Here is a 16,047-nt window from a genome sequence, read left to right as displayed (position 1 = left end):
TATTTGCAGATGGAGAAACTAAATGTTTAAGTCAAAACTGAACATCATAATTGATAAAATTAGTATGTATTCATTGTAAACAGTGTTTTGATAATGTTGGCTTGCTGTGTGTATTACAGTTTGCTTGCTAGAGTACTAATCTTGCTCAATGAGCTTGGAAACTTGAAATGGTTGTGTCCTCATATATTGTGTAAATATGTGAAGAAAGACATGGTAGGACAGAAACATGTTAGATTAGGTGAACCCTAGCAGCTGAAGCATTGGGTTTGTTGTGGCATCCTTTGCCCTCTGAGAGGCGCTCTTGTGTTGGTGAGCTTGCAAGTGCGTTAGTGTTGGAGGTCTAAGTGGTGTAGTTGTGCAGACCTGCTGCTCGCATACATTCAGCTATGTAGGAAGCACCTGTGGTGATGTGTGATTCGCCACTGAACGGCAAACTGACATGGCATCACGTTTACTATCACAGCTACCCAGAGAATGGGGTGATTCAGTTGCTGGACAAGGATGTTCGTCCACGGGCCCGTACAGTGTACCAGTGGCACCAGTTGGAGCCAGGAATGGTCGTCATGGTCAACTACAACCCAGACGACCCCAAGGAACGCGGCTACTGGTATGACGCAGAGATCCAGAGGAAGAGGGAGACACGCACCCTGCGAGAGATCTATGCCAAGATTATCCTCGGGTAAGAGCTTTAGCTCGTTGTGGTTTAGTTGTAGCATTATGTAGTAGAACAGAGTTGGTAACTACCATTAGGGCTGCAACTAGCAATTATTATCATTATCAGCTAATCTGTTGATTATTTTCATAATTACTTGTTTAGTCTGTTAAAATTGTGAAAACTGCTCATAACAATTTCTCAGAACCCAGGAGACATCTTCACATTGCCTCTTTTGTCCAACCAACAGTTCAAAACTCATAAATGACAAAAAAAGCAAGTCCTCCTATTTAAGAAGGTGGACCCAGCAAATGTTGATCAAGCAATTCGACTATCAAAATAGTTGAATTGTTGGAGCTATAACTGCCGGAGGTTGAATGTCTGCTCAACCTGCTACTGTGGCAGCTGTTCATCAGCTTATGTTGACATGTTTTATCGATATATCACATTTTTTTTTTTTTTTTATGCTGCAGTAGAAGGTGGGCAGATGTTAGCTTCCTACTGTGGTTTCAAAGTAGATGGCAGAATGTGGTACTGTGTACCAGCAACATTTTAAGTTGTTTGGGTATTTACCATGATAGTAAATCACCTTACTTTTTATACATCTATAACATACTGCAGTTTTCTGTCTGTACAATTTTCTATTCCCCCTTCTAAGTTTCATGTGTGTTTGCAGTGATGCTGGTGACTCGCTTAATGACTGCCGGATCATGTTCCTGACTGAAATCTACAAAATCGAGGAGCCTGGTTCTCTGGGTGACACCCCAGCTGGATCTGAGAGTCCACTTAAAAGTAGGTTTAAAGATGAAATGTTGAACGATTTGTGGTAATAGCCATTTAAATTGTGAGCAGTTTTGACTTGTGAATCCTCAGGGTTTTGAAACAGCTCGACCTCATCCTATTAAAATGTTTTATAATAAAATGGAACACAATATAATGAAATGTCTGTATTCTCCAGGATCAAATGGGCCTGAGTGCAAGCATTGTAAGGATGATCCCAAGAAGAACTGTCAGTGGTGTAACTGCCATATCTGTGGCATCAAGCAGGATCCTGACAAACAGCTGCTGTGTGACGAATGCGACATGGCCTTTCACACTTACTGCTTGAACCCTCCGCTCACCTCCATCCCAGAAGATGAAGACTGGTCAGTAGGATTAGATCGAGAACTTTCTGTCTTCATTAAATACAATCACATATACGAATGACATTTCTTTGAATGTAGTCATAAAGTCAGAATGTGTTCAGGTCCTTCAAAGCTTCACTTGTAGCTCATTTGTTCTGTAGTTGACTATTTAAAGCCTTATGGTATCGGAGCTTTTTGGCTGAATCAAAAAACTGAACACGACACTGTTTTTGTTAGTCAGAACTCAACCGGCCAAACTGTGTGTTTGTGTTATTGATAAGTTGAGCTTGACTTGACCTTTACTCTACCTGTCATACTGTCTCAGGTATTGCCCAGGTTGCCGCAATGACACCAGTGAGGTTGTGAAGGCCGGAGAGAAGCTGAAGGAGAGCAAGAAGAAAGCTAAGATGGCTTCCGCCAGCTCCTCCAGCCAGAGGGACTGGGGCAAGGTGAGTGCTGGGCTGACACAGGGTTGAGAGCTTACATGCTAGCTATGATGCTATACTTGATGTCAAACTCCATCATTGTCAAATGCAAATCACATACTCCTCCCCTAGGGAATGGCCTGTGTCGGTCGAACTAAGCAGTGCACCATCGTCCCGTCCAACCACTACGGCCCGATCCCTGGCATCCCTGTCGGCTCCCTGTGGAAGTTCAGAGTGCAGGTCAGGCCAACAACAGGATAATTTAATTAATGCCGTTACAAAAACATACTGCATTAACAATACAATAGGTTTTGTGGTCATCTGTTCCAGTGGACAGTACTAATGTTTTTATTCTGCTTTCTAGGTCAGTGAATCTGGTGTCCACAGGCCACATGTAGCTGGGATTCACGGCAGGAGCAATGATGGTGCCTACTCTCTGGTCCTAGCAGGAGGCTATGAGGATGATGTGGTATGCTTTAATATTATTTTTTAATTGTAATATCAAGTCAATTTCATTTATACAGTATAATCACAAATTTCCCTCAAGGGGCTTTAAAATCTGTATCTTTTTAGAACCTTAATTTGAATAAGGAAAAACGTCCTAAATCTCACTCTTTTGGGGAAACAATCTAAGAAACCTCAGGAAGAGCTACGCATTTGTCTTCCAGGATGGACAAGCATGTAGTAGATGCCTTGAGCACAGAATGGATAAATGTGGTCACATCATCACGGCGAGACGGGTAAAATAGGTCATAAACAAATAAAGAATGTGGATCTAGTAGAAACTGAGCAACTTCTAGGTGTTGCCAGACCTGTAGGACCTGAGCAGCAGGATCTCTCCTCCACCACGGAGACCTGGAAAGAGGGCAGAATACATTAAATTATGTCCGGACTCAAGTAATATCCATTTTAAAATGATGAGAATAGATGTCCCATGACAGTTTGAAGCACATGCGTTTCCATGCAACCAGTTTTGGTTAAAAACCTTCTGTGTATTTGTGTGTAATATTTGTGGTGTCTTACATTGTAGGATGATGGTAATGAGTTCACTTACACTGGCTCTGGAGGGCGAGATCTTTCTGGAAACAAGAGGACCGCTGAGCAATCATGTGATCAGACACTCACCCATATGAACCGGTACGAACTAAAGGACATAACATACTAGAACTGCCTTTAAATCAACAGGATTTCTGAATTGTTTTGCTGCATTTTATTTCTCATGTAATTTGTCTGGTTCTCAACAGGGCGTTGGCTCTCAACTGTAACATACCGGTCAATGCCAAAAATGGAGCGGAGGCAAAGAACTGGAAGGAGGGTAAACCGGTTAGAGTGGTGCGCAGCTGCAAGGGTCGCAAGCACAGTAAATATTCGCCTGAGGAAGGAAACCGATACGATGGGATTTATAAGGTATGAGAGAACATTGAACAGGCTTCTGTTCGTGCTTTGTAGCCGTCAAACTGGCTGAACAATTATGAAAACTATGAAAGTATCAAACATGGGGTGTGACAATCAGTACGTTATGTTGATAAATTGAATGATTCAACTGCAAAGAGCTGCTGAAATCTTGTAACTTTGAGCATGTTTTTCGTGGTTTTAGTTCATGTCATTGGCTTTTTTCAGATTGTGAAGTACTGGCCAGCAAAGGGCAAGTCTGGCTTCTTGGTCTGGAGGTATCTGCTGAAGCGTGATGATGATGAGCCGGCGCCATGGACTAGAGATGGCAAGGAACGTATCAAGAAGCTTGGTCTCACCATGCAGGTAGAGATTCAGTCTACAGTTTTTGTATACAAAAAGTCCAAATATGTATTAAGTGTTAAATGAATGAAAACAATTGCCTTGCTTTGAAATCAAGTCCTGAAAATCTCAATGAACTTGGACAACTTTCTAACCTGCTGATGTTAGCATGATTTCTCAACATTGCACTAGCATTATATGCACTAAAGATATATCTCTACACCTTCAGTTAGTAAACATTTGTAACTGTTAAAAAGGAAATGTTGAGTTCAAATCTAATCCATGATAACCTGTCAAAGAAAATGTAAATAAACATGCAAATGTTTGCTGTGCTTTGAGCTCATAGCTAAGAATAGCATAACTTTATTTTAAATGGATGCAATCTTGTTTCAGTATCCTGCTGGTTATCAGAAAGAGAAGGAGAACAAAAACGAAGTGGAGGAGGAGGCAGCGACACCCAGCAAGGCAAAGAGGAAGAGAAAATCTCAGGGCAGCGGTAAGTTCTGTGTTTTTTACTTGACCATGGTATTTAACAGGGGTTTGTACAAGACTGCTGCAAATCACCCCAGGGCCATGCATACTTAAGCATGATTAGCAACCACCACACTCCACAGCTCCTTGAATTTAGAATTTGTTTCTTTCTATCAGAATCCACCAAGACCTCACCAGCCAAGACTCCTAAGAAAATGAAGGTAGAACAGTACAAGCTTACCAAGGAGCAGAAAGCGCTCATCAAGAACGACGAGGCAAACAAGAAAGTGTGGGGTGAAGCCATGGAGTCACTGTCACTTGGACCGGTGAGAATGCCTGTTTTTATTTTTTTGAAGCTTATGTTTGGAGGAAACTGTATATTGGAACAAGAAAGCGGTAAACTGAGCTTGGAAATTTTAAACCACTTCAACACCTTTTGCATTCTGTGACATTTAGCCAATACAATTTTGTGGTGATAAATGAATCATGTAGAGTTGAAGGGAAGCCCCGAGCATAACAAATGTACTACCAGTGAATACTTAATGCATCACATAGGTGTGATTTCAAGTGGAAAAGCCTAAAATCTGCAGCATGTTATCCCTTTTTAGAAATGAAGATGTGTAATGTTGCCAGCACCACGTGGTTCTAGTGATAACAATAATAAGAAATCACAACAGTGTTTGTGCATATAAAATAGTCTCTGATTACAGTGGATGAATTGTTTAACTAAAAATAGCTATTATGTGACTGTTGGGTAGAAGGTTGTCAGTGCTAGATTTACTGTTACTTGAATCCACAGTCTGAATGAGTTGTCTCTAGGTGATTAACTTGTTTCTGAGCATCAGATAAGCTTATTGTAAAATTGAAATGTGTCACACATGGAAAAACCTGAAATAGCAAAAAAAAACTGTCTGTTTCTGAGCTCTCAGCTGTTGCAGTTTGTAATGCATTTTCATACATTTATTGTTTTCTTTATTTTTCTTCTACAGAAATTCTTGAACAAAGTTGAAGAAGTTTTTCTCTGCATCTGCTGCCAAGAAGTGGTCTTTCAGCCCATCACCACAGAGTGCCAACACAATGTCTGCAGGGTAAGAAACTATCATGGTCTCAAAATTTGGGAACCCAAGGGACTCTGTAGACTAAGGAAAGCTGGATTTACAACTCAATAGCAGGTGCAAAAAGTAAACATTTACATCACTTTAAAATTTAGAAATCAGTGAAGGAAAGTTCTTGTTTTTTTTCTTTTCTTTTTTTTTTAACTTGACTTGTATGCAGTTACATAATCCCTAACAGTAAACCCTTAAACAGTTGAGGGATGTTTTCGATGAATAATACACTTAACAAACATAAAAACTCAACACATCTTTCAGAAGCTTAAGTAAAAGATTTAAGACTTTAATGCACACAAAATAATAATAATTATTTTGATTTGTGTCAGTGAGCACTTCTGCTCTGAACACTTTCCTGCAGTCGGCATAACAAATGCACAGTCCCTCAACTTGTGCCTCAAAGAGTCTGTGGCATAATGTTGTGTGATGTGATGAATAATTTTGGCAAAGAGGTGATCACTAACACAGATTTTAACAAATGTGAAACACTTCCCATTTTTCATGAGTCTATATGACCGAAAAGATACCCGTTTTTTATTTTATTGTGTTGCATTAGTGGTGGGGTTAGTCTGGTTATCCTAAATGTCATGGTACCTGTAGTAGCTTTTGATATATTGACACATAACTACCTTACACCTGCCTCTGATAAAGAAATGTTGCTGAAATTCTCAAATGACATTCTGAAGAATGCAGGAAACCATTAAAGAAGCTTACAGCAGTCTTAAAATCACAAATTAATATTTACTTTATTTCTTTTTCCTCCAGGAATGCCTTCAGCGGTCCTTCAAAGCAGAGGTGTACACCTGCCCGGCCTGCAGGCACGACCTGGGCAAAAACTACTCCATGGCCGTCAACAAATCCCTGCAAGACATTCTAAATCAGTTTTTCCCAGGGTACAGCAATGGGCGATGATTATTGGTTCTGCCTACTCAGTGCTTGAGGAAACGTGATGTAAACTGTAAGGGGAATTTTCAGTAGAGGCAATAAAGAATCAGTTTCTCTTAATATATTTTTAATGATTATAAAACTACATTTTTTGTGGACTTCAATGCTACCATTTTTCACCTTGGATCTGCCATGATGCGTAGTTAATGATAATTGAAAATTCCCTTATGACTGTACCATTACTCCGTTAACGCCTTCAACTGTGATTTTACTCCCAGCTTTTCATTTTGTTCCATTAACTAATGCCTAATGTTATCCACGTAAAATGTTTGTTACTTTTAACAAAATCCCTCCATGTTTAGCACTCCATAAGAGAACATAAGTCAAAGGTGGTTTAGCCGTTTGCCCAACTTGTTTGGAGATTATTTTTTACATGGCTGTTGTTTAGAATCTCGATCTTAGCTGGTCTGCCGTTAGTTTGGCTGTGGTTGGTCGTCATTTTGGTGCCATTTCTTAAAGATCTGATCATTGCGGTCTACATCACATCTAACTTGGAAGGCCCCATGTCTCCTGTAGCAAATTACTTGTCAGTACTGTACTTTGTAAACACTGAGACAAAAAGCTTGCTGCAAATTTTATAAACACAATGCAGCTTCCTGTTAAGAGAAGTTTATTAACTATACAAATTATCAAGATGATAGTCTTATGTGTTAGTCCTGGCGTGATCAGATGATAGAGATTGCACTAACATGACATTTTGTGAGAAAAGTTCTTTGTTTTTCTCCTTCAGCAGTCTGAGAGGAAGTGTCTTGTTGGCGAGCAGTGTCATCAAATGTGGTTGGCTTTTCTAACTTTCTGTATTGGTTCCTATTTCCACTATATAGCTATTTCCATGCATTAATTTTATATTTCTATTTGAGAGTTGGTTTAAAAGTTACTATGAATTTGATCAAACTTTGAATGCTAAACATGTTAGATTGTTACGGTTCTTATATTTTGTTATAGATTTGGATTCCCCTTGTTCGAATAAGTTCCAGTTGATAAAGTCCAAAGAAACAAGTGCTTAACCAAGAGTGTAGTGTAAATCTCCCATCTATCTAGCTCTTAGACATGGTCCCTGACACTCAAACCCAATTGAGTCTAGAAACTTTATTTGTACTTTTTGCTAAAAATTTAAATTTGTACCTTTTTTCATTTTTTATAATCTATAACTGCCATCTGTGGGTTGGGGGGTGGGGTGGGGTGTTCATTCAGACTGTTGTCTCCTGTGGTCACTTGTAATACCTGACCTCAATTTCAAAAAAGAAAACAAAATGCTGGGATTAAGTTGAACAGTTAAGGAAATTCCACACACTCTTCTTGAAATTTGATATTGAATCAGCTAAATTATCTGAATTTGTTATATATTTTGCCGTTGCCTTTTGTCTTGAATATGAATATTTGGTGTTGAATTTCAACAATAGTGTGTGACAATGTACATCCACATGCCAGCATTTTGAGTTTTAACAGAGACAAATATTTGCATAGACTGGGAAATGTATATTTTCAGAAATTGTATAATTTTTAGTCCATTTTTAGTTTTGATATGTAGTTTTAGAATTGCTTGCACACGTTCGGTGCAAAGATTTGTCAATACATTTTCAGTGTTATTCAATAAAAACGTGAAAATTAGATGTTTTGTCAAGTTTTTTTTTGTTATGTATAATGATCTTCGCACCTGGGTTAGCTTGTCCTGTCTCCCCATGACACCATGGTTTTCTGTTCCTCTTCATTGTGTGTATTGAGGGACTACTCAACTGTTTAAAAATAGTAGTGTCACTTTTTGCGCACTCCACTGAACACAATGCTGGCAATACTCTATACCTGTTACCATCAGCTTTAACTGTCTAAAAGACAGAATTAAACTTGCTCATATAGTGATTAAACTTTGATTTTTTGTACATGAATAAGAAGAATATGGATAAATATAAACCTGCTAAAAAAATTATTTCTCAATAATCAATCTCAATAATAGATTTAGGTTCAAAAACGATTTCAAATGTTCTTTTTATTAAAGGGTAGGAAGTCACTCAAACACAAGATTCAGAGAAACTGAAAAATGAGCACCTTGATAAAGCATGATGTGTTCTTCTCTGGAAAATGAACACCTTAATGGGGCATGATGTGTTCTTGGACGAACTCCTATCGGGATCACCATGAGGTTACTGGTAAAACATGTTTATTTGCTTTGTGGCTGTTTTATTTTTGTCATGGTCAATAGAGCATAAGAACCTTAGCGAACCCGGCAGTGTCTACGTGAGGTGCGTGCACATCGTTTAAGTACAAGCACCGATGACGAATAGTAGTAAGTGCCTATCATCATTGGTTGACTTGTGTGTCAATAAATCAACAAGCCAATCATGTTGTTGAATTTGTTGCCAAGAATTCTATCATCTGGGTGATTCAACCAATCGCAAGAGGTGCTTTCTAAAGTGGGCGTGACTCCAATATAGCTCCAGCTAGCTAATGCTAGAAGAAAATCGATCAAGGGAATTTTTACAAAGCGAAACCAAATCGATTGAAAGAAACAGAGAGAGGACACTACTTTGCTGCAGGAGGTAATATATTTCAAAAGGGCTCATTTTATTCATTTTCGATGACCGTATGCTCGTGTTATAGTGATGTGTGCTGTCTGTCGTCGCGGTGTTTTGTTTTTTCTAAATGCAGATATGGAAGTAGCTAGCTAGGAGCTAGCCAGTGTTGGCTAAGAGCACATAAACGTTTGGGTACGGTAAAGTGCTGTTCTGTTTGAACGGTTGCTTTCACGTCTTGGCACATCTCTGGTGGACCCTTTAAATGTTAAAGCGAGTTGCACGTTGTATTAATTTGTTAGCGTGTCGGCTACAGTTTTTTGTTCGCTGTCATCTTAGATAAAATGCTAACAGTTAATGTCAGTTGTGCAGAGCCATCGTCGCCCTTAGCAGCAGTAGCCTCAACAGCTCCGTTTACTCACACCAAGCAGATAAAGGAGTTAGCTATCAGGGGTTACGTTACAAAAGCAGTTTGTGCGTATTAGCATCTCAGTGCTCATTGCGGAGGGCAGCGTGCTGCAGTATATACACTCCAGGCCCGGATGAAGTTAAAGGGGCTTTGTAGGCCCATTTTTGTTGTGGTTAGACAGCTGGGGGTCATGTGGCCTTGCACCTCCTGAATAGGTCAGTCCCGGTTTCAAAGAGGGTCCTTGCTTGTGAGATAACGTTACACGAATTTGGATGAGTGGCTGTTAATATTTTTTTAAGTAAAGCTTGCTGTAAATTGTTACTTTGGTTGCTTTATGAACCGCCAGCTATGCCTTTCTCAGTCAATAAGGAGGACACACTGTTGTGTTGGAGTGTGATTTATTTATAAATGTAATTTTAAAGCAAAACATGCCCAACTACTCTATTTTCATTCACGTGGTCGAAAGCTGACTGTGCCGTTTCAAGCTCCGGGCATGTTTTCATGCACTACAGGCTATTTGTGCTTCATGCAAATGACTAGTTGATTTGTCTCCATTTGGATTGCAGTAGGAACTCACAGTGGATCTACAGCTAGTGTTGCTTTTTACCTTATGGATGACGGATGTTTTGTGTGTATTTATTCAGTTTAAGCCAGAAACAATATTCAGTATATCAAAGCTTGTTTAAGTGTTTTAAAGCAAATTGTAATGTTAAATGGGTTATCATTTTCTGACATGCCAGTCCTGAAGCTGAAATCTTTTTTAAAATAAAGATATCATTATTATACCCGTCTATATTGTCAAGTGTGATTAAAAAACACAAAGTGGCACATTTGTTGCAGTCACTGAGACATATTTATCGAGGTTTTGGCTGTGTGGTTGACAGTGCCATTGTCATGTCAGTTCAACCTCAGTCAGATAGCATCTTCATCTAACAGTTAATATATTGTCACCTGCATGTTTTGAGATGGGAAATCTCTCAAAAATAACTGATGCATTGCAGTTCTCTCTTGAAGGACACAACTCTATTCTCTCTGCTGACTATAGTACCTGGCTAAATGGACACATTTTTGATTTTATGAAGTGTTGGGGGGGGAAAGGAATATAGCCAAATAAGACCCATGTAGAACATATGCTGTTTTCTCGCCTAGATTAAGTATAGCTGCAACTATCAACTATCTATTTTTTCAATTGTCACAAGTTCCTTGAGCACAGTGTGACATCTGCTTATTGCTTTGTTTGTCATACCAACAGCCAAAAACCTAAGGATATTCAGTTTAATATAATGAACGAGAAATCATCAGATTGGAGAAGCTCAGGCCAAGAGTGGATGGTGATTTTGCGTGAAAAAATTCCTTCAAGATTGAAAGATTCTCAAAATAGTTGCTGACTTAAATTTCTTTCAACTGACTAATAGATTCATTGCCTAATAGCACCAGTAGCTGGAAATTAGAGCTGAAATGCAGTATATGCACCTGTGGCCTGGCCTTGAAGCTATCAGGAGAGAGTTTGCTGTACTTGTTGCTCCTGGATAGTCATACAGAAGCCCCAGGGCTGCTACAGTTTTACAACGTCTTGACAAAGTAAGTAAGCATTAGTTGGTAGTTGTTTCAGTATTAGGGTGTTGGGAGGAAATATCCTGTAAATTGAAGTTAAGTCTGACTGGTCTTAGGAGAGAGAGATAAAGAAAGAGAGTCTGTGGATGACAGACAGAAAGGGAGATGGGCAGTTGGTGAATGATGTGAGGGAAACAAAATGTACTTTATCTACCATCTGTTTAATGTTTATGCAAAAACAGATAGGCTTACTATATAACACAGGGCTTCCTCCTGAAACATTGTTGGGCCCAGTAGCAGTTAACCTTAAGTTTTGTTTCTCAGAGTAATTTTTACCCCTTAAACAATACTGCAAGTGGTATTCTTCAGGTGAGCATGGATACCCGGGTTCAGACAAAAATTCAGAAATGGTGTCCAGTTGGGTTGTTTTTGGTCACATCGGTAGTAGTTTCTGCCTGGATTTGTTTCCATGAACACTAGTGACAAAAGTTAGTTTTGACTAAAAAACATAAGCTGATTCTAAAACCAATCTGTGTCTGCTGTTATGATCTCTAGTTTTATTGTACCAGCACTATATGTACATTCTTCTGCCCTTCACCTAATTAGCCTTGTTGCTCAAGCCACCCATGTCTTGTGGTTATGTTGGAAAAAGTTGGATTTAAGCACCATGCACTCCTTTTAATAACTTCTAGATACTTCATCCCCTGAACCTGTTGTCCACCTTGCAGCTTCTCCCAATTTAGTTTGCAGAAAGGTTGTGGCAGTTTGAAAGAAGCTGAAACAGACTGAATATGCTCTGATTGCCAATGCTTCCCCTTCCAGGTTTACCTGCAGCCTTTAAAAGACCCGATGGCTACAGACATGCCTATGGACACGGTGCCGGCTCCTCACCCTGTCCCAGCCTCACCCCCCGACACTGCCCCAGACTCTCCTCCTGACCTCAGCCCCAGTGCAGCCCAAGATCAGACTCCTACCCAGGAGCCAGTCATAGCTGAAACGCTTGAAACAGCGGGGTCCTCAGAACATGATGCTGCTCCAGATCTCATCCCTTCTCAGCCTATCGACCAAGATGTGATCCCAGGCCTTGTTCCAGGTCCTGACCTGCCCCCGCCCCCTCTGGTGCCACCAGTTTTGCCTGTCCCGCCAGCCAGCACCAAGAACCCCAGCTGCAAGATCATGACCTTCCGCCCCACCATGGAGGAGTTCAAAGACTTTGCTAAATACATTGTCTACATGGAGAGTCAAGGAGCTCACCGTGCTGGTCTGGCAAAGGTGAGGACAGCATACATACATTAACACACACTCACGCATACACAGTCCTGTTATGGTGAGGTTTAATTGTTACACATTGCATCCTGTCAGCAACTACTGCCCATTCCTTCTTAATCTGGTGTAGTCAAGCCTTTATTTACAACCAGTATAGATGTCTACAACTATCAAAACTATATTGACAAATGCCTGTTACAAGTTGCTTACAAGAAAATCCCATAATTTGTTTTGTATATAAACAAAAACCCAAATAGTCATAATTTTAATGATAAATTTAAAACGTTTTAATTTTACATTTTAGAAGCTAGAATCATCAGCCATTGTTTGGCATTTTATGTTATGTTGTGTCAAAAATGTGTGTTTAGTCAAATAATTAATAGATAAAGAGTATCTTATTATATGAGTATCAATTTATTTTTCAACCGTCTACAGTGGAATTAAACAGGATTTGAATGTCAGTTTAAAGACCTGTACCAACCCCAGATAATCCACAATAAACTGGATGGGCTGTTAGTAATATTCTTGTTGACTGTCAAGATGCATGTGCTCTACAGCTCATTGTGTCAGCTTACCGATGTAAACAAATGGTAAACAACTGTCTCCTTCACCAGGTGATTCCTCCAGAGGGCTGGAAGCCACGGAGGTCCTATGACACCATCGAGGATATGGTGATTCCAGCTCCCATCATGCAGGTGGTGACGGGACAGTCGGGTCTGTTCACTCAGTACAACATCCAGAAGAAATCTATGACTGTGAGCGAGTACCGCAAACTGGCCAACAGTAAGAGGTAAGTTCCCGGTCCAGTGGGCTTTCTCATGAATGCGGTTCCTTTTTATCTTAATGGACAGATCAATTATTCATTTAGGAGGCACTGAATCTAATGATGTGAGGCTACTATGTTGCTTTCGTCACCCCAAGCAATATTTGCTCAGCTTCATACAAGTGCTGAGATACAATTTTTCCTCTGACACAACCATTTAAAATAACTGAATATATAAAATGTAAGCTTAATGACTGAGGAACATTGGTTTATCAATAAGACTGTTGAATTGAAAAAGTAAAAACTTCCATCACTTATCCAAACACCCCTACATCTGTAACAATGTCATTTGTATCTTTGATTGGCATGAAACTCTAACAGCAAGAAAAATTGTTTGTTTTCTGCTTGAGTTACATCAGAATATTCTCTTTTAAAGCTGATTTCAGTGGCAGCTTTTATTGATTTTATTTATTCTCCATTTGCAGATGATATTGTCTCAAAGGAGATTTTCTATGATTAATTTAAATGAAAATAGGATATGAACATGCATTTAAGAGTATATTTCAACTGATCAATGTTAGAAAAAATCTAAGTTAGAAACCAATACTTCTATATGTAGTGTATGAAACCTTGTTGCTGCAGACTTGATTTTGAGTGTATTTCCTGCCCTCTAGTGGTTATAAAATGCAAATGAAGTTCACTAAAAACTAAAGTTAAACCATATCTATATTTATACAATTTATCTATATCTATAGGTGATTTTGTCTAGGGGTGGGCATGTAAAATACTATCTATTTCATATAAAAACGATGAGAATGTCCTTTTCTTTTCTGCTTTTGAGAAGTTAAAGCTTTTTAGAAAAAAAATTCTTATTAAAAGCATCATGCATCTGCAGCACACATTGAGAATGTCAGCACAAATAAGTTGTTCAAAAATAGCACTTGCTATAAGAATGTATTTATCCTTCCTTATGGGTTGTTGGGCCTCTTTTGGTCAGGTTTCAGTCACTAGCATGTAGCTTGCTACCTAATGTAGGTCTACAAACTGAACTGAAAACTGTTTATGGTACTGGGCCATCTCCCTGCTCACTGTTATAATTTGACTGCTGCTGTGCTTTTTCAGGTACTGCACACCCCGGCACAAAGATTTTGACGACCTAGAGAGGAAGTACTGGAAGAACCTCACTTTTGTGTCACCCATTTATGGCGCTGATGTCAGTGGCTCCATCTATGATGAGGTGAGGGTTGTTTGTTAGTGCTCATTGGTCAGGGCTGATTTGCTGACATTGCTGATTAAGCTAGATACTTTGATCAACGTGAGTATTGCTTGGTGATTTTCTATATTTTACATTTATTGTTTTTTGTAGTGACAATAGACCTTTTTCAGAATTGCTGGTTTACAGATATTACTGGATGATAATATTAACCATAATAGTGGAAGTAATATTATTTCCTTGATATAAGACGGCTACTTTGTTTTTATGACTTGTTGCCAGCATCAAAAAATGTCTCTGCACCAAATAGTGTTATTGTAGTACTCCGCTCAGTGAATTTGACACTGTGATAACCAGATCAAAAATCAGTATACAGCACCATCTGGTGGTCATTGATGGACCTTTAGGACTGATTTGTGTGTAGTGTGCAAACTACTCATAAAAATGCCTGTTGTCTCTGTTCAGGACATTCGTGAGTGGAACATTGGCCACCTCAACACACTGCTGGATATGGTGGAGCAGGAGTGTGGCATCGTCATTGAGGGTGTCAACACTCCCTACCTCTATTTTGGCATGTGGAAGACCACGTTCGCCTGGCACACTGAGGACATGGATCTCTACAGCATCAACTACCTGCACTTTGGACAGTCCAAGTCCTGGTGAGTTCATGTTTTTTGTTTTCTTAAAGCTGTCTGTACACACAGTCCTACCACCTGTCATTGTATAAACCTGGGCTTGGTGCACAGAGAGTTTTGTCATTTTTGCTTAAAATGATCAATCAGTTATTAAAATAGTTGCTGATTGATTTGTGGTCAATTGACTAATCAACTAACCACAGAAGCCCAATGTGGAGTAACAAGCTGGGGGGGTCCAGGGGCATGCCTCCCCCTGGTCTCTTGCACATTATCATGCCATTATTACAGTAAATACACCAATCTTAATTAGTTAATATTTTTAAGATTTTGTTTCAAAAATGAGGCTGCTAGAGTACAAAAATCAAACGCATATTGAATCGCAGCTTGTTTGTCGAAACATTTTTATTGGAATCAAAAATCAGTGATGAAAAATGTTGGCTGCTTGGCCGGCAGCTGGTGTTTATAGAAGGCACTGCCCATGACAGTATTGAGCTTATTGAAAAATGCAGTTCTCTTTTTGCTTTAAAAAGGTAAATGGTATTTTGGGTGGAACTTGGTTTAAGAGGCACTGGTATGAAGAGACAGACCTCCTGTTTCTCACACACAAACTTACGCACAGGGACAATGGCACACATGCACACTGAAGAAGATCATCAAAGCATAGTAGTCAGGACAGGAGCCCTGTGGCTCAGTTCTTCCTCTGTCACTTTCCCTGCTTTTTCATCAGGCCTGTATCGTACACCAGGGTCCCTCAACCCATTTATCTCAGTGAATCAGTCCAAAGCACACATGACAGACCAGGGCTAGAGGGTGGTAGGTTTCTATTGGGTATTAAACTACACAACTCTTACGTCAACTTCATCATTCACAGTTCTCCAAATCTGGTTTCAGGCTTGATTTTCAGGAGCAGTGAGCTTTACATATTTAGAAATGTGTTGGAAATCTGTTTATATGTGCTACTTTGAGCATGATGCTGTGTGTTCACAATATGAAGGCCTCTCATTAGTTACTTCAACACCTGAGGGTTCGTTATTTGGCAAGTAAACTCTTTTTTTGTTGGGAATTCACCTTTCAGGTATGAGGACAAACACAACCCTAACCCAGCTGTTTTGGTTAAGAATTATTTGCAAATGTTTCCTCTTTTATTTTTCCCCTCAAATCTCTTTATGATTTATCCTCAGATTCCTCAAGAATTGCAATTTGTATAGTATATTTCAGAAGAATGTTGTAGAAAAGA

At 39.4% G+C, this 16,047-nt stretch overlaps 2 protein-coding genes across 3 annotated transcripts in view; both read left to right on the top strand.

The window, feature by feature from the left end:
* Positions 1–8,071, top strand: part of uhrf1 (ubiquitin-like with PHD and ring finger domains 1) — a 12,673-nt gene extending 4,602 nt beyond the window's left edge. Inside the window, exons 5-17 of the mRNA XM_084354043.1 lie at positions 464–679; positions 1,329–1,444; positions 1,611–1,797; positions 2,102–2,225; positions 2,334–2,441; positions 2,566–2,670; positions 3,232–3,338; positions 3,446–3,608; positions 3,822–3,959; positions 4,329–4,431; positions 4,584–4,732; positions 5,396–5,494; positions 6,281–8,071. Coding sequence (XP_084210169.1) covers positions 464–679; positions 1,329–1,444; positions 1,611–1,797; positions 2,102–2,225; positions 2,334–2,441; positions 2,566–2,670; positions 3,232–3,338; positions 3,446–3,608; positions 3,822–3,959; positions 4,329–4,431; positions 4,584–4,732; positions 5,396–5,494; positions 6,281–6,427 — 1,762 coding nt within the window. The 3' untranslated portion in view covers positions 6,428–8,071. The remainder of the gene's footprint in view (positions 1–463; positions 680–1,328; positions 1,445–1,610; positions 1,798–2,101; positions 2,226–2,333; positions 2,442–2,565; positions 2,671–3,231; positions 3,339–3,445; positions 3,609–3,821; positions 3,960–4,328; positions 4,432–4,583; positions 4,733–5,395; positions 5,495–6,280) is intronic.
* Positions 8,072–8,878: 807 nt separating this feature from the next.
* The window catches only part of kdm4b (lysine (K)-specific demethylase 4B), a 45,112-nt gene continuing 37,943 nt past the window's right edge, over positions 8,879–16,047 (top strand). For both annotated transcript variants that reach the window (XM_084353993.1, XM_084353992.1), the window contains exons 1-5: positions 8,879–8,997; positions 11,756–12,205; positions 12,814–12,989; positions 14,085–14,199; positions 14,641–14,834. In XM_084353993.1, the coding sequence (XP_084210119.1) occupies positions 11,783–12,205; positions 12,814–12,989; positions 14,085–14,199; positions 14,641–14,834 (908 nt within the window). In that variant the 5' untranslated portion in view covers positions 8,879–8,997; positions 11,756–11,782. The remainder of the gene's footprint in view (positions 8,998–11,755; positions 12,206–12,813; positions 12,990–14,084; positions 14,200–14,640; positions 14,835–16,047) is intronic.

Source organism: Pagrus pagrus, assembly GCF_965226575.1.
Source record: "Pagrus pagrus genome assembly, chromosome: 6".
NCBI classification, from domain to species: Eukaryota; Metazoa; Chordata; class Actinopteri; order Spariformes; family Sparidae; genus Pagrus; species Pagrus pagrus.
This window is presented reverse-complemented; position numbering and strand designations above follow the sequence as displayed.